This window comes from Myotis brandtii, unplaced genomic scaffold (assembly GCF_000412655.1).
Source record: "Myotis brandtii unplaced genomic scaffold, ASM41265v1 scaffold32, whole genome shotgun sequence".
Taxonomy (NCBI): domain Eukaryota; kingdom Metazoa; phylum Chordata; class Mammalia; order Chiroptera; family Vespertilionidae; genus Myotis; species Myotis brandtii.
In genome coordinates, this window is record NW_005362269.1 from 1,248,903 (window position 1) to 1,265,795 (window position 16,893).

General features: G+C 56.5%; 2 protein-coding genes across 4 annotated transcripts in view; one reads left to right on the top strand and one right to left on the bottom strand.

Annotated features, from left to right (window-relative positions):
* Nucleotides 1-5,658, top strand: part of HMGXB3 (HMG box domain containing 3) — a 41,550-nt gene extending 35,892 nt beyond the window's left edge. For all 3 annotated transcript variants that reach the window (XM_005870469.2, XM_005870471.2, XM_005870470.2), the window contains 4 exons: nt 138-271; nt 1,245-1,361; nt 3,136-3,345; nt 4,292-5,658. In XM_005870469.2, coding sequence (XP_005870531.1) covers nt 138-271; nt 1,245-1,361; nt 3,136-3,345; nt 4,292-4,759 — 929 coding nt within the window. In that variant the 3' untranslated portion in view covers nt 4,760-5,658. The remainder of the gene's footprint in view (nt 1-137; nt 272-1,244; nt 1,362-3,135; nt 3,346-4,291) is intronic.
* A 135-nt stretch (nt 5,659-5,793) lies between these two features.
* Nucleotides 5,794-16,893, bottom strand: part of CSF1R (colony stimulating factor 1 receptor) — a 28,620-nt gene continuing 17,520 nt past the window's right edge. Inside the window, exons 11-21 of the mRNA XM_005870468.2 lie at nt 13,352-13,478; nt 13,123-13,227; nt 12,518-12,628; nt 11,830-11,980; nt 9,693-9,784; nt 9,518-9,612; nt 8,457-8,579; nt 8,268-8,379; nt 7,674-7,773; nt 6,793-6,901; nt 5,794-6,698 (exon numbers count right to left, since the gene is read on the bottom strand). Of these exons, the coding sequence (XP_005870530.1) occupies nt 6,573-6,698; nt 6,793-6,901; nt 7,674-7,773; nt 8,268-8,379; nt 8,457-8,579; nt 9,518-9,612; nt 9,693-9,784; nt 11,830-11,980; nt 12,518-12,628; nt 13,123-13,227; nt 13,352-13,478 (1,251 nt within the window). The 3' untranslated portion in view covers nt 5,794-6,572. The remainder of the gene's footprint in view (nt 6,699-6,792; nt 6,902-7,673; nt 7,774-8,267; nt 8,380-8,456; nt 8,580-9,517; nt 9,613-9,692; nt 9,785-11,829; nt 11,981-12,517; nt 12,629-13,122; nt 13,228-13,351; nt 13,479-16,893) is intronic.

Here is a 16,893-nt window from a genome sequence, read left to right on the forward strand (position 1 = left end):
CTCAGGGCAGAGCCTGCTTCCACTCCTTGCTGTACTGTAGGCCTTGCCCCCTTGTTCGCATCCTCACGCATCAGCTACTGCCCATGACCCCTATGGCTGAGGCAGTGCCCTCCCCTCAGCACTGTTGTCTCTTGCAGGCAATGGCAGTGCCTTGGTGAGGCTGCTCCAGGAGGGCACCTGCAAGCTGGAGGAGATGGGCTCCTACAGCGAGGAGGAGCTGCAGCAGCTGCTTAGGCAATGTGGCATCCCCTTTGGGGCAGAAGACTCTAAGGTGAGTGTTGGGTAGCAGTAGACAGGGACGTTGGGAGCAGGCTGGTGGTCCATTCTGAGCCGGAATATGAACACCTGTGACTGGGCACCTGTGTTGGACAGAGGATGCTGGCAGTCAAGAGAGGCCTGGGAGATAGTTAGCAGTCAGATTGTAACATGCATGTGAGGCCTTTCCCTCCAGTCAGTTCATCTATTGATGGTAGTGGGTCCAGAATCTGGGGTTGGGAATCCTGGTCTCCTGCCTACTGTGTGTGACCTTGGATAAGCACCTTATATTTCATATATATATTTCTGAGAGGAAGGGAGAGGGAGAGAGATGGAAACATCAGTGATGAGAGAGAATCATTGATTGGCTGCCTCCTGCATGCCCCACACTGGGGATTGAGCCTGCAACCCGGGCATGTGCCCTGACCGGGAATCGTATCATGGTCTCCTGGTTCATAGGTCAACGCTCAACCACTGAGCCATGCCAGCTGGGCAGCACCTTATATTCCTGAGCCTTGGTTTTCTCATTTTGCAAAGTGGAAGTAACTAAAATACTGACCTCGAGAGATTGTTGTCAGGAAGGCAGGCACTTTGCACAGTGCCTGGGTGTCACCAATCCAGGCTCCTAAAAAGTGAGTGCTATGACAGTTCATAGAGTGTGTGTGTAGGAGGGCTTTATTTATGCATTATTTACTTCCCTTCATACTGATAAAGCTGTTGAACATTTTATGTTTCCTTCAAGTTCATACTCCAGTATTAGCTTCTCTTTGAAGCTTTCCCCACCCTGTAAAAAGCTGGAACGCAAGCCTCAGAGTGGCAGCTCGGTCAGTCAGGCTGGCTCTGTCTGTGACCCTTCCTCGGGGCCCTCCTCTCTACCTAGAGGATGTTGGGATTCTCTTGCATTGGGTATTGAAGGGAGCATGTGGTGCTGTGCGCAGGCCTGGTCCTTTAGCATTTACTGCTGTTTTTAAACTTGACTTCTGCTCCAGGACCAGCTCTGCTTCTCCTTGTTGGCCCTCTATGAATCTGTACAGAATGGAGCCAGAACCAGACAGCCCCCGCCTCATCTCACCGGGGGTAAAATCTACAAGGTGTGCCCTCATCAGGTAAGAGGATAACAAGGAGGAGCCTGGGGTGAATTTGCTCATGACACATTGCCCGCAGTCTGACTGAGCCAGCTCGTCCTGTGGGAGCTGGCACTTAGCTCACGGGCAGCCTGTGGAATAGTCCACATGTGTCAGGTGCCACACTCAGGCCAAGCGGGGAGCCTGGGTTGTCATCAGTGAGTGTTTATTAAGCCCCCTACCATGTGCTGGCCCCGCCTTAGCTGTTGAGGGTACAAAGGTGAGCAACGATGTCTTTCCTTCCTAGTTGACCTCATTTTAATGAGGAAACAAAGTCACCGCAGCTTGTGGTACAAGGGAAGTGACAGTGAGGGACCTCCTGTCCATGCGACAGCCAGAGAAGGCTGAGAGCCCAGTGATGAGTGGAGGAAGGAGTGTTCCAGCAGAGGGAAGAGCAGCCACTAAGCCCTCAGTGGGGAAGCCTACTGAGCCAAGAGAAGGGAGGCTGGAGGGGTCACCAGAGACCAGATCATGTAAGGCTTTGCAGGCCAGAGTAACAGTTTGGATTTTTTTCTGAGACCAATGACGGACCCATTGAAGGTTTTGAATGGGAAATGGGATGGACATGGCCTGATTTTGGTTTTAGGGAGGTCACTGTCTGTGGAGGGTGTGGAAAGGGCAGGCACCGGGGTCGCTCTGGAAAGGTCATGCTGTTTGACAGAGTAGGCACAGGAACACTCCAGTTCCGTGGTTGGCAAACTGCAGCTCGCGAGCCACGTGCAGCTCTTTGGCCCCTTGAGTGTGGCTCTTCCACAAAATACCACGTGCGGGCGCGCGTACAGTGCGATTGAAACTTCGTGGCCCATGTGCAGAAGTCGGTTTTCAGCCTGGGCGAGTCTATTTTGAAGAAATACTGTTGATATTTGGCCCTGTTGACTAATGAGTTTGCCGACCACTGCACTAGGGTATAACACCCCGTGCACAAGCACTACATAGCGGGGTGTGGGGGCGGGGGGCGCTGGCAGAGCTTCAGTTCACTGGGATGTGTGAGTGGGCAGGGCGACCTGCAGGTCGTCAACTCCTTCAACAAAGCTGTGTCTGAGGGAGACGCTGGATGCTCCACCCTGGCAGAGCAGAGCCTGCTCCCAGGAGTGTGTTCATGTGACTGGGGCCATCTCATGACAACACAGGGACAGATGTGAGAGCTAGAGGTCTCAGGGCTGTGATGGAAGAGCCATATCACTTGGAGGTGGCAGCCAGGTCTGGTGGATGTGAAGGTGAAGGTGGAGGCAGAGGCAGAATTCTCCAGTGTACACAGAGCTGCCTGGCTGGGGTGGGGGGGTGGAGAGGGCGGGGGGCGTGCTTGGGGGCCCAGTCAGTGGAGGTGTTAGCCTGCATCAGGGTCTGGTGGGGAGCTGCTTCGAATACAGATGCCTTGGGTTTGGGGTGTAGGGCCCAGGAACCTGAATATTTAACCAGCTCCTAGCTGCTGGTGCTATGCAGCCGGGTTAGGGAGGCACTGGGCTAGGTGGTGGTACTGGGTAGGGTGATGTGTGGCAGGGTGGAAAGGGAGGGTGGAGCAGATGACCTGGGAGTTTTTAAGCCTCAGCTGAGGACCTGACATTCCCAACTCTCCTCTCATGAGGTCAGGGATGAGCTGGCGACTTCATTTAGGAACAGAAGGAAGAAGCAGAATGTTATGGGCTCTGGCAGGATGGCTGAGGCTTCAGTCACAAAACCTGTTTGTTCATCTTCCTGGGAAGAAGCCATTGAGGACTCCACTCAGTCCTATGCTGTGCCCTCCATCTACCCCTAGGTGATCTGTGGCTCCAAGTACCTTGTGCGGGGCGAGAGTGCCCGGGACCATGTGGATCTGCTGGCCTCTTCCCGCCACTGGCCACCTGTCTATGTGGTGGACATGGCCACACAAGTGGCCCTTTGTGCTGACCTCTGCTACCCAGAGCTGACCAATCAGATGTGGGGGAGGAACCAGGGCTGTTTCTCTAGCCCCATGGAGCCGCCTGTGGTGAGTTTTCTTCTGAGGACCCGGAATAAATTCTGCAGGTCATGTCTCCCCGCCTGGTTCTTCGGGAAGGCCTTATCTGCAGCATCCTTTCTCCATCAGTATTTGCCCTGGTGTTCTGGAACCCTTTACTCCATAAATTTTACTGACCAGCCCCTGTATATGTGTGGCCACAGCATGTCACTTAGGGTGCCACCGTTACCTTAGGAGTCAAGGTTGCCTTCCTGATAAGCCTAGAAAATTGCCTCCTTTGATAGTCATCATGGACACTGATATACTAGGCCCCAATCAGCCCCGTCTTGGATTTAGCCATGAATATACAACATGGCATGTCTGTTATGATCTGGAGGCACAGTGGCTTAGAAGACACCTTATCCAACCCTCTCCTTTTATTAAAGGGAGGCAGTAAGGCCCAGAGTGGGAAATAGACGTGTCCAATGTCACATAGCATGTTCGTGGCAGAACCCTTTCTCTGTGTCTTGGTACATTGTACCAAGCAATGGCTCTTACCAGAGGCATGTGCCCTCCAAGGCCAGCTGAACCCTGCACAGATAATAGGAGAAAGGGGCATCATTGTCACACTCACCTTTTCCTTAGTCCCTGGGGCTCAGTGGCTCTGGGGGCTTGTGCTGAGCACTGCAGGAGACGTCTGAGCCTCAGTGGGAGCCATTCCCTCCCCACTGCCTTGCAGCCCTGCCTCAGTTGACCAGGCACGGCAATAAACAGCAGCAGCTCAGTTAATCCAACATCTGCTCTGGTTACTGTCCCCGTTCTCACATGAGGAAACCGAGGCCCAGAGATAGAGGAGAGGGGACTTGCCCCAGGAGGCCCGGTATGTGTTGACAGGAGGATTTAAACAGGGCTGCTGACCCCACAGCCTTCACTCTCCCCCACTGCACAGGTCCCGCCTGCCGTTCCCTCATGTCAGAGTGGCTTCTCTCTCTTCTAGAGTGTGTCCTGCCCAGAACTCTTGGATCAGCATTATCCTGTGGACATGACGGAGGCCGAGCACTCTGTCCAGCACCCGGTCACCAAGACTGCCACACGGCGCATCGTCCATGCAGGCACGCAGCTCAGTCCTGGTGACTCCAGTGCTGGGCACCACTCTTTGGCCCTGTGTCCTGAGTTGGCACCCTACGCAACTATCCTGGCCTCTATCACAGACAGCAAACCGAACAGTGTCCGCCAGCGGCCCATTGCCTTTGACAATGCCACCCACTATTACCTCTACAACCGCCTTATGGACTTCCTCACCAGCCGCGAGATTGTCAACCGGCAGATCCACGACATTGTGCAGAGCTGCCAGCCTGGCGAGGTGGTCATCCGCGACACCCTTTACCGCCTTGGGGTTGCTCAGATCAAGACGGAGACAGAGGAGGAGGGTGAGGAAGAGGAGGTGGCCACAGTGACAGAATAAGCCAGGCTTTTGTACAGGGCCCGCACCATCTCTCTCAAGCCATAGTGATGCCCTTTCCCAAGGCAGATCCATTCAGGGGACCGGCAGGAGCATTCACCTGTGGGGAGGGCCTCTGATGCTGGCACTGACCAAAGAGCTCCCATTTTCTGAGCACAGTGGGGCCTGGGATTCTTGATTCTCACCTTCTGGGGGTCGAGAGAGGTACCAGTACACTCCAGCCCCGAGAAAGCACTTGGAGGACATAGTATATTCAACAGAGGGGAAGGGAGGCTGAGGGAAGGCTGCCTGGGGCCTGCTCCGGATCAGGGCCAAGGTCGCCGGATGGGCTAAGGTGGAGTTCGGCACTAGGTGGGCAGGCTGGTAAGGTGGCCCTTCCCGCCCCTGGGAATGCTGTTTCCTGCTCCACAGCCACATGAGCTCCTCAGCCTGTTGCCTTTGACTCAGGGCCTTGGGGGCCTCCTTAGCTCTAGGGACCCCTTTGGGCTCCCCCAGAGGAAGGACGCACGCACTTCCCTCCTGCTTTTCCTGCACCCAAGTCTGGGGGACAGAGGAGGGAGAAACAGCCACAGCTCTCTTCCAGGACTGTCCTCTGCCCGAGCTTTGAGGAAGAGGGTCCTCTTCCTCCTTTCCCTGGCCACTGGACCCTCACCGCAGAGGGGATGTGGCCATGGCATGACATAACCTGGCGCAGTAGGAAAAACTCCCTTCTGTGAAGGGGAAGCAGATGGGCTGTAAGGAAATAGCGGGACTGGCTCAAGTGCCCAGCGTTTGCTTAGGGCACAGGAATGGGCCATGTGTTATTTAATTTATTGAGAGGAGTGGAACAGGTGGCTTTTCCCCTCCCTCTTCCCCCAGCAAGGATAAAGTTTATTAAATTATCTGGTTTTGGTGAAGCAAGAGTCAGTTTCATGCTCATTTTTGTGGGGCACAGTGGTTCAGCTTCAAGTGCTGAGCTGGTCACTTGACGTGGAGGGATGGCAGGAGGGCCCAGGGCGTCCGCAGTCCCCCAGAGGCGCAAAGAACCAGAGGCCAGCTGTGTTAATTCTGTTAGTTTAATGCTGACGGCGGCACCCCGCAGCGTGACTGTTAGTTATGATGAGTCAACTTGGGGAAGCGCGTGCTGCTTGCATGGTGTGGCCAGCCACACGGGTCGCCTGTCTTCCAGCTCAGGAGGACGGGGGACTGGGCAGAACACCCCAAACTTTAGCTGCCATCTGGCTCATTATAGCAGTACCAGGTCCAGGGTGGGATGGGGCTGTGGGAAGAAGACCAGAGGGCAGAGACTGGCATGTAAGTTAGATTCTTACAGAGGAGCCACCCTGCTCCGAGGAGTCTGCGCCTAGCAGCCTCTGAGTGGCTGTCTGCTCTTGCTGCTCCACTCGGTTAGAGAGGGGGTCCCTCCACTCTAAGGCCCAGGAGCCTTGTGTTCTCAGTATGGGACAGTTCCTGGGGATGTCATAGGTGTGAAATCAGTCCGTTTCCATCAGGAGAGGGTAGGGAAGGAGTTCCTGGAAATGGGAATAAGGTTAAGAGGGTGAGCTGGGGGTTCTCCCAGTTGGCATAGCGAACATGCAGCCACAGTGTTAAGAACAGAGGGAGGGGAGGGGCTCAGCCCCAGCCCCTGGCTGGCAGTGATGACCCAGGTCCTGAAAGCGGGTCCCCTCTGATATCTCAGGGGTCCCACATTCCTGAGTTTCGGGCTGGGCTGTTGAAATGACCGGAGAGACAGAGTCTGTGTTCTCTTTGTGGCGCCCCATCCACGGAGGAGTTGAAGCTCGGAGGAGGGGACAGGCAGTGCCTCCCTGGTGTCACCTCAACAGAACTGGTAGTTGTTAGGCTGCAGCAGGGGCTGGGCAATGTCCCCTTGCTCACAGCAGGCCAGCTGCTCGCTAGAGCTCTCCTCCTGCTCGCTGCTGCTGCTGGGCAGGTTGGCATAGCCCTGAGGGTAGGAGAGGTGGGGATGGTCAGTTCTGACTGGACAGCCCCACCTGGCCTGCTATAGCCAGCCCCACCCTGAGCCTGGCTGCACTCACCTGCTCTCTGCTGTCCTCTTGGGCCTGCTCCTGAAGGAGGAAGCATATCTGTTGGAAGGTGGGTCTGTGGGTGGGCTCCAGGGACCAGCAGGCCTGCATGATGCTGTATCTGAGACAGAACAGAGGCCGCCTGTGGGTCTGGGGATCATTGCACATGCACGTCCTCTACATACTCTGGGGGGACGTGCATGTGCAATGATCCCCAGTCCCAGCAGAGGTCTCGAAACCTAGTCAGATGAGCTTAGCACGAGACCTGTGCTAAGCCCTTGGAGAAAGGTATCTTCATCATGCCCATTGTGACAGTTGGGAAGAAGCTCAGAGATGCTTTGTTGCTCAAGCTCCTAAAACAAGAGGGGCTACTCTTATGACCAGCAGGTGGGTGTGAAAGGTGGGCTGAAAGAATGAGCAATTGTTTGGCTGTAACAAGAGACTAAAGTGGAGAGAGGGCTGCCAGCGGCATGAATCCACCCCGGCAGGGAGACAGGAGGCTGCGTTGAGAGGGGCCGGAGAAAGGCAGCAGGTGACTGCATGGCCAGCTGGCCTGTGGTGAATGCAGGGAGCCAGTGAGCGGCTTCCCCATGGTGGGCCGGCGGTGGTGAGGTATCAGGCTACCCCGCAGATCACCAGGACAGAAAAAATGAGGGAGTGTTCCTTGAGGTCATAATAACAGTCTGAATTCAAAAACTATCCGCGTTAGGACCGGCCCGTGCTGCCTGGGAAACCAGAGGTAACCCTGAACTCTAACAGGGGCTTGTGATGTAGTCCGCTGTGGGGAGACGAAGCTGGCCCTGGAACACTGGGCTGGGAAAGCTGGGTCACATGCCTTTCCATGCCCTTCAACCAAAGTCGGGTGTCCTCCCTCCCTGGGGCCCTTCCCTTACATGTTCTTGGGTGCGAACGCAGGCTGGGCCATTTGGTATCCATCCTTCACCAGCTTATAGAACTTGCTGTTCACCAGGATGCCAGGGTAGGGGTTCAGCCCTGCAAAGGCCAAGATCACACCGTGCTCAGTACTCCCCCTCCCCATCCCAATCCCACACACGTCTTGACGAGGTTGGGGTTCCACGATAAGACAACAGCTCCTCTTAGTGAGTGCTATGTGCTGGGCACCGCAAAGGGCCGAGGTTCTAGGAAGCCGAGAGCCATCACCCAGCCTCATCACACCTCACAATTCTAACACAGCCCTTGGAGTAAGAGGCTCTTAGAGGAGTGCATTGAGGGGCTTAGCCCAAGGCCCTGTGCCTAGCACTCCAGAGCACTGGGGCACTGTGTCTTCAAGGTAATGTATATTGTGGACGTGGGGAAACAGCATTCTAGGAAGCAGAATGGCACAAGCAGATGGGGGAATGCCTGCCGGGATGGAGGGCCTGCCCTGGGCCCCAAGCATCCTTGACTAACAGCCTCTTCGAGGCAGAAGACACTGCAGGGAACCAAACACAAGCCCCTGGCTGAGCCTGCACCAGGCCGGTGCTCACCGAGTGAGAAGATCTCCCAGAGGAGGATGCCGTAGGACCAGACGTCACTCTGAACCGTGTAGACGCAGTCGAAGATGCTCTCTGGAGCCATCCACTTCACGGGCAGGCGGGCCTGGCACAGCAGACCCCAGTCACCTTGGGTCCTGGCTCACCCTATCCCCCGCTGAGTCCGTCCCTCCCAGCACTCACGTTGCCTTTGACGATGTAATTGGAGTCATTCATGATGTCTCTAGCCAGCCCGAAGTCCCCAATCTTGGCCACACGCCCACAGGTCAGCAGCACATTTCGGGCGGCTACATCCCGGTGGATGCACTGGGGAAGTGAGACAGGTTAGTCTTGGCCTCTCCCTCCCCTCTCTGAGCCCAAAGTGCGGGAGGAGCAGCCAGGCCTTAGAAGGCCTCAGAATCCTCTGTGAGGGAGTGGGCATCAGTCCTAGTCCTGACCCTGATTCCTGTCCCTACCTTTTACATGGTCAGACAGTGCAGTGTTTAGAAACCACCATTACTTGGGGCCTTTTGCCCTGTCCCAACAGCTGACTAGAGCTGGGTGTGTGTCTACATGGACCCGGAAGCAGTGAGCCCTGGCACTAAACCTTTGCTGGCCCACATCAGCTCCTAACAGCTGCTGCCATTTTCAGGGTCCTACCCTGCCAGGCCCTTCCCTAAGCATCTGCACACATTGTACCGTTTTGACCTCAACCCTGTGATGGTGCCCATTTTAGTTGATGTAGAGGCGGAGGCTCAGAATTTCAACATTGCTCCAAGTCACACAGCAAGTAACAGGGCCAGCATTCAACGACGCCCAAGTCATGCTCTTAATCGAGGAGGACGGTCACCGCTCCCACTCCAGGCACTGCTTCCCGGCCGGAGTGTATTGTGCACATCATCTCGGCCTGCATCTATGCAGGGAGGTTCTGTTATCCCGAGACTGTGTGCTTCACGCCATTGACAACGATTGTCACATCCCCACTGTTGACTAAAACTAAAGCCTGTTGTTGAAAATGGGTGTGCCTCAGCCTCCCCCGCGCACAGGCTTCCTGCGGGGGCTCTGGCACAGCCTCCCACCCCCATCACCCAAAGCTCTGAGGCTGCAGCCCAGATGCTGTGGCTGCTGCCCATTTGCTTCTGGCACTCTGGTTCCTAACCTGCTCTTTCGTGCTCACTTTCCTCCCACACCCTCCAGACTCATGGAGGTTCAGTGGCCCCCCACCCCCCTGGGAGACCATATGGGGGACCTGATTCCCAACTCACATTCTTGGAAGCGAGGAAGGCCATGCCCTGGGCCACTTGGCACGAGAAGTGGAGCAGGTCCTGCAGTTCCAGTGGCCACTCATCCTTGCCCAGGTCTGGTGTAGGGAGAGGCATCAGGGCAGCCCGCCACACCCCTGCCCAGCCCCCAGCAGCCCCTCTCCCTCTCCCTCCTCACCTTGCTCAGAGAAGGAATCATTTGAAGAAGAAGTAGAAACGGGCCTCATCTCCACATATGTGTCCACACCCTGGCTGGAGAAGCCACTGTCCCTGCATAGAGAGGGCCAAGGGCGGTCAGTTCCCACTACGCACTGCCTAGCTCGGGCCTTGGCCTCCAGCCACTCAGCAGGGAAGAGACCTGCCACATTCTGATCACTGGTCCCCACTCGGCCATCATGTGGGAGCGAACAGCCTGTTCTCTCTGGGCAGCTCCGCCCGTTAGAAATTTCCTCGTCTAATGCCAGTCGGCTCCTGGGATTTTTCTCCTGGTCCTTGCTCCGCCCTAAGGGACACAGAGAATGGGCTCCCTCTTCCTCACCACAGTCCTGCAGGGATCTGAGCGTATTCCAGAGCTCCTGTGAGCTCTCTCTGTCTAGACAGCTGCTCTTACCCCTGGCCTCACATTAAAACCATCTGCGGAGCTTCAAACACTCCTGTGCCCAGGGGCAAAGATCAGTCATTCAGTCATTCGTCTTTTCATTCCCTCCAGGCGATTCCAGTGTGCAGCCTCGAGGCCCACTGTTCTAGAGTCGTGCTTCTTAAACTAACTCATGTGCATAGACTCACCTGGGGAGTCTTATTTAAATGCAGATTGTGAAACAGCCGGTCTGGTGGCCTGAGAGGGTGCATTTCTAACAGCTCTCTGGTGATGCCTATGAATGAGCCCATGCTTTGGGGGGCAGGCAAATTTGAGAATCATTACTCTAGAATGAATAGCCACTACTGCTTCTAACATAGCAGCCAATCGAGTTCTGGGCCTCTCACCCTCCTGTCCTCTGTGCAGTAGACAATGTCCATGCTCTAGTGTTCCCCAAAGGAGAACCTGATGTTTCATTTATGGACTGACCTGGAAAAAAGCATCCCCTCCCTTGGTCTAGAAACTATACTTCTATTAATGTAGCCTGGGATCCCATTGACAAGATTGGTTCACATGCCATTTGCCCTTTAATCACCCCACTCTGTGGATCCTTTTCCCACCTGCAGATTTGAGGATGGAAGATAATCCTTTACTTTGGTTCTCATTTTGATTTGATCTGGCCTGAGGTTCCAGCCAGCAGAGGCCCAGTGTCAGAGGGGTGTCCGAGAATCAGAAGAGGAAGTAGATGCGGCCAGCCCCCATATTCAAGGACACTGGATGGGGTGAAATACCCTCCTTCCCCTTTTGCCTCCCCAGGCTTAGCAGCTGACAGTGGCCAGGCTAGGGGCCCAGTGTACACCCTTCTTACTTTGATCCTGCCCCAGCCCTCCGCAGCCTGGTCCTGAGACTCCACAAGCCCCCAAACAGACTTCCAGGAGAGCAGGGTGGCTCAGGTAGCATGGACCAGGAGTCAAAAGAGCAGCATGGAGTCCAGGCTCCGCCTCTGCCTCTGACTCATGTGTGACAAACTGACCACTTCCTCTCTCTGGTTCCCCATGTGGCTCTGTCCATCTGCCTCTGCGTGGTTTCCAGGAATATCAGCATTACAGAACAACAAGGCCGGAAAGACCCTGAGAGGTTCATCCTCCTGATGACTCGCCTGGGGAAACTGAGGCCCAAGTGCCCCCCTTCACCCAACAACCCACAGACTCTGTCCCCACTTGGTGGTGATGTGGGGACCTGACACTGGCTACTCCTTAGGACAGTGGGTTCTCTGCAGCGCCCAGCAGCACATGCTATGGGGGAAACAGGGCGATTACCCCAAGATCTGCCCGTCTCTGGATAGGGCTCCCAACAGTCTTGGTTGATCTTTTACATACATTAACACGTTAAGCGCCCTGTCAGTCACCGGTGACTGACACTATACTTTCTGATTGGAAGACAAAACAGGCTGGGCGCTTAACGTGTTAAAGTGAGGATTTCATTAACATCTGTCTCCACCAGACTATGAGCTGCCTATCTTTGCCTCGATGTTTCTAGAACATAGTAGGTGCTCAAATATTGGAGATAATTAGTAGGAAAACACTTGCCCATCCAACGTGGTGTGACTACTCCCCATGGCTCAGACGGAAATGTGAGGGCCATTAGCCGCCCGACCCTGAGCTGGTGTTGGGGACAGACCTGAGTCAGGCCCCACCCCCAGTCGTAGCCTCCTTCCTGTCCTTAGCCAGGGCCCTACCTGCGGATGTATTTCTTTTCCAGGTGGATGTTCTTGTAGCCGGGATCCTGGCCCGGACTCAGGCTGGGCCCCAGCATGGCCTCAGCCTTCCTTCGCAGAAAGTTGAGCAAGTCTCCATAGCAACAGTACTCAGTGATGACCAGGACAGGGCCTAGAGAGCCAAGAGAGTGGGGTGAGTGCACCCTTCACACAGTCCCCATGGGGCAGGGGCAACGAGGCACCCTGGACTGGGACTTAGGAGCCCCATCTGGCCAAGGCAGAGGAATCTCAACAACCAAACAAACGAACAAAAAACGCTATAGCCAAAGAATTCTTCCCTCAAAGCAATCTGCGGCAGCTCTGTAAAGGTCAACGCTCCTATAGAAGAGGATGGGGTGGACATGGAGTTCTGACAGGCCCTGGGCTTCACTCCGGACCCACAGGGCCCAGGCATCTGCACTGTTGGCTCCCTCTCCACGTGACTGACGCCCACTGGGTCTGAGAGCCACTGCTCAGAGCTCCCAGAGCCGTCTGCCTACACAAGCAGCTTGACCAGCTCAGGGATCTGGAATTTACGGGACGCTGAGGCAGGGGTCCTACCTTCACTACGAGGAGGTGGGAAGTGGAAGATGGACTGAGGTGCCCTGGGGCCCTCAGACACCTGAGAGGCCCCAAGCCCATGGGCCCCATGCCCCCCAGGACCCCTCACCTCCGTGGGTACAGGCTCCCAGAAGGTTGACTATGTTCTCGTGCTGGCCCAGGTGACTCATGATCTTCAGTTCTGACATGAGGGCCTCCTTCTCGTCAGCGTGAGCCGTGGCTGCAAGGAGGGACCACAGGTCCCACAGATGGGGAGAGAGCAGGACATGGAGGGCCACATAGACAGGGGACAGCAGGGGAGCCGGCAGGGGTACCCAGAGTGCCGAAGCAATCAGGAGCCAAAAGGGGGAGGAGAAATGCGGACACACAGGTGGGTGTTAGGGAGAGAGAGAGGAGAGATGACCAGTCACTGAGTTGGTCTCAGGTAGCAGGAAGTCAAGCTGTGGCCAGGCCATGGCCCAGGCTGGCTTCTGTGTACCCCAGCCTCTATGTACCCCAGCTTAGAAGCCCCCCACACCCGGGAGTTAGAGGGAGCCTGGGACTCACCAAGGAACCCAGAGGTGTTCCCTGCAAACCCCAGGTTCTGTCCCCCAGGCTCTGACAGGCAAAAATGTGTGTGATCCCTCTTGTGACAACAGGGCATGCAGCCCTTCCCCTAGCCTGCAGCACCTCCCACCGGCTCCCTAAATTCCCAGGCCCCTTCCCCTCACTCACATTTCAGCATCTTCACAGCCACCTTCAGAACAGCATCTTCCTTGCCCAGTCCAAAGGCTGTGGCCTCTACTACCTTCCCAAAGGCGCCGGCTCCAAGGGTCTTACCTGCCGAACATACAGGCTCCTTAGGTCCCTGGGCGCCTAAGCCCTTTCTCTGAGGACCATGGGCTCCCTGCAGTCCATGCTGCCCTCTGACGGGAGGGCCTGCTGGGCCGAGACCCCATCTCACCGAACTGCAGGTTGTTTCGGGGGAACTCCCACTTCTCATTGTAGGGCAGCTGGGTGGGGTCGATGAACGTGTAATTGTTGCCCTCGAAGCTCTCAATGATCTTCCAGCGCACCTGGTACTTGGGCTTCTGCAGAGGGAGAGGGAGGAGGCATGTGGCAGCCAGGCCTGGCAGGATCTTGGATCTCATTCCGACCCCCGAGGGCTGCGGGAGTGGGCAGTCCCATGGCCTTCGGCCTGAGATATCTGGTGAGAGTGGCCGTGTCTTCTCATGCCCATGGCACTAGAGTCCAGTCCCTTCCTGGCTTGGCCTCACTGTGTGACCATCCCTTCCCCAAACCTCAGTTCCCCTACCTGTGTATTCAAAGACTTGGAGGGGATCGCCTCTGAGGGCCTTGATGGACCTGATGATTTAGCTGGGAGGGAGGTTGGAATTCGAGATCCACCCATCCATCCTCTCATCCAAATATGGTTTGTTTTTATTTTTTAATCGCAGTAAGATACACATAACATGAAATGTATCACCTTGATCACTTCTGAGTGTGCAGTTCAGTGGAGTTAAGTACATTCACATTCATACCGACGTCCAGAACTCATCTCGCAAAACTGAAACTCCACACTCTAAACAACTCAGCCCCAGCCCCAGCCCCGGCCCCCAGGCCCCGGCCCCCACCACTCCTTCCACTCAGCTCAGCACTCTCACTATTCCAGTGCCTCACGTAAGCGGAACCAAGCAGATTTGTGCTTGTGTGACACTTAGCACATCTCCAAGGTTCACCCATGATCCTTGGGACTGAATGTCCTTCCTTTTCAAATCTGAATAACATTTCTTTGCAAAGCCTTCACTGAGCACCCGCTGTGCCAGGCACTGGGATTCAGAGTTGAGCAAGGTCCCTGCCCCCACGGAGTCTGCACGCTAGTGGCTCAGACAGACATTCACCTCCAATAAACAACTAGACAAGCAGGAAGTTTTCAGAGCGCTGTGAGGGGAATAAAGCAGGGAAGGGGGTAGGTCAGGGAAGGCCCCGAGCAGGAGCAGCAGAGAGGGAGCCAGCCAAGCCGGTGACCGCAGGAGGGAACTCAGGGAACAGATGAGGAGGCCTGGGTGGGAAGGGTCCGGGCAAGTCTGAGTGACTGCCAGGTGCTCACCCCCGTGGCTGGAGGGGAGCAGGGGAAGGTTCCAGAGTCAGGAAGGCCTCGAGGTCTGTGGTGAGAGGCTCTGCCCACAGGCAGTGTGGAGGACCTGGCCCTTTCTCCGGCTTTTCATGCTGTGCTGACCACCGACTGGCACAGGGCTGTTTCTGGGGAGGAGGAGTGGTGGCCTCTCTCTTTCCTGCCCAGAGTGGCAGCTGCTGGGGGCATCATGCCAGGGGCTGCCCATGAGAAGTGCTGATGGGAGACAGCATGGAGGGGGAAAGTGGAAGCCAGGCTGGGGCAGTGGAGGACACGGAGGCCTCGGGTCAGCAGTCCAGCTCTTTCCTGTCAGTCCCCTTGGGCCCGGGGACCAGCTGGGCTGTGCTTTGCAGCTGGGCTCCTTCCTGGGCACCAGCTCGGGAGCTACAGGGTGAATGAGTGGGTGTTGGGGAGGAGGGGCCTGTGGCTGTGTCTCGCTGGGTTAGAAACAAGACTCCAGTTGCCATGGAGAAGAACTTCCCGAGGTAGTTTGGAAGAAATTCGCATTTAGACACAAGGAAGAGCTTCCGGGTTCTGCTGGGGTGGGGGTGGGGGGGTAGGGGGGAGTCCACAGATGAACTTAGACCCTCCCGTGCTGGGGCTCAGGAGGAAAGTCTGAAATGGGACAGAGGAGGGACTTTTAGAGAGAGGAAAGGAGAGAGAAACATCGAATTGTTTAGCTACTTATTTATGCATTCATTGGTTGGTTCTCGTATGTGTCCTGACCAGGGATTGAACCCACAACCTTGGCCATACTGGGTCGACCCTCTAACCAACCGAGCTGCTCGGCATGGCAAGGAGGGACTCTTGAATCTCAGAGGACTCAAACCTTGCACATGGTGGCTTTCCAGCCCAAAAGACAGCGAGGGAGCCAGGAGGGGGGTCTTTGATCCACCCCCACCCCAGGCCACTTCCATCTCCAGGAGCCTCTGTGGCCAAGGCCTGTTTGTCTCCTCGCCACTTCCCCTTCCTCTGTCCCCCGCAGCTGGGCCTGAGTCAGCCCCCTCCCCACCGCTGCCCAGCCAGGCGGGCATCCTGGGGGAGGAGGGGGTGGAAGGAAGAGGTCTGGCTGGAATCTCAGGCCTCTGGATGCCAGGCTCTACACCTGGAGGAAGAGGCCCTCCAACCTGCCTCACGTACCTCCTCGCCTCTTCCTGGCGGGCGGCCCCAGCTCTGCCCTACACCACGCAGGCTGTCCCTGGAAAGGGCTCAGACTCCTCCCAGGGCTTCCACCGGAGGGGCCTCTCCTCCGAAGGAGAACCCTTACGGAGGCCAGATTCCCACCAGCAGTGGCGGTCACTGTAGCCACAGCAGTGCCCATGGCCTCCCCACTAGGCCTGCTGGTTCTGGGCGGGTGGATGTTCTCGGTCTCAGGAAGGTAGAGACCTCGTAACTCCCACAGATACCTAGAGGACCCTCCTTTCACCCTGATCTGTCCCTGGTCCCCACAGCTCAGTTCTGACCCCCAGAATCCCAGCCTCTCCCGCAGCCTCCCCATCCCCTTCGCTCCTCCCTGCCTCCTCCTTTCCTCCTGTGCCCCGCCTCCCTGCCTGCTGACTCCTGCCTTTCTCTTCCCCCTTAGCCCTCCTACCCTGTGGTCTCTCTGGGGGCCAGAAAGGCGATGACTCAGCCTGAGGCAGAAACAGCCCTTCCTCCAGACAGGGCCACCCACCACCCCCAGCCTAGGCAGTGAGGACTGACCAGGCTGGGTCCCCAGCGAAGGGGCAAGTCTCAGAACCCCAGGGGGCAAAACAGGAGAACTGGGCTGCAGGCCCTGAGACGGGCGATGGCCCATCTTGACCCCCTCAAGGTCTTGTCCCAGGGGATGCCCTCCTTGGCCTTCCGTGGGCTCAGGGGGCAGTTTCATTTCCTGGGTGGGGAATGAGGTGACTGGGAGTACATCTTCCAAAAATGGTCCCACAGAGAGAGGATAATGTGTCCCGAAGCCACGGCTAGCCAAGGGGACAGGCAGCCCGAGGCAGAAGGGCTGGAGGGGGAACTGGACACTTCTCTGGAATCTCTGCCGCTGTCCTGGGCCGGGGAGGATGCTCTGTGGGGCACTGGGAGGCAGTTTCAGTTCCATATAAGGAAGAACTTTGAAGTCAGAGCTGCGCAGACAGGGAACGGGTGGCCACAGAGTGAGTGAGGTCCTGCCCCTGGAGGTGGGCGAGCAGGCCCAACACCACTTCGGGTGTGTAGTCAAGGAGATGCCCAACCTCAGACGCCCCTCCCATCCCAAGAGGCATGAGCTCACTTGGGTCCCCGGGGCAACTTCCTCCTGGGACGAAGGGTGTATAGCTCCCATCGAAGGGTGTATAGCTCCCATTCTGAGCACTGTCCGTGCCCAGCACCCTGTGGAGTCCCCGTGGAGA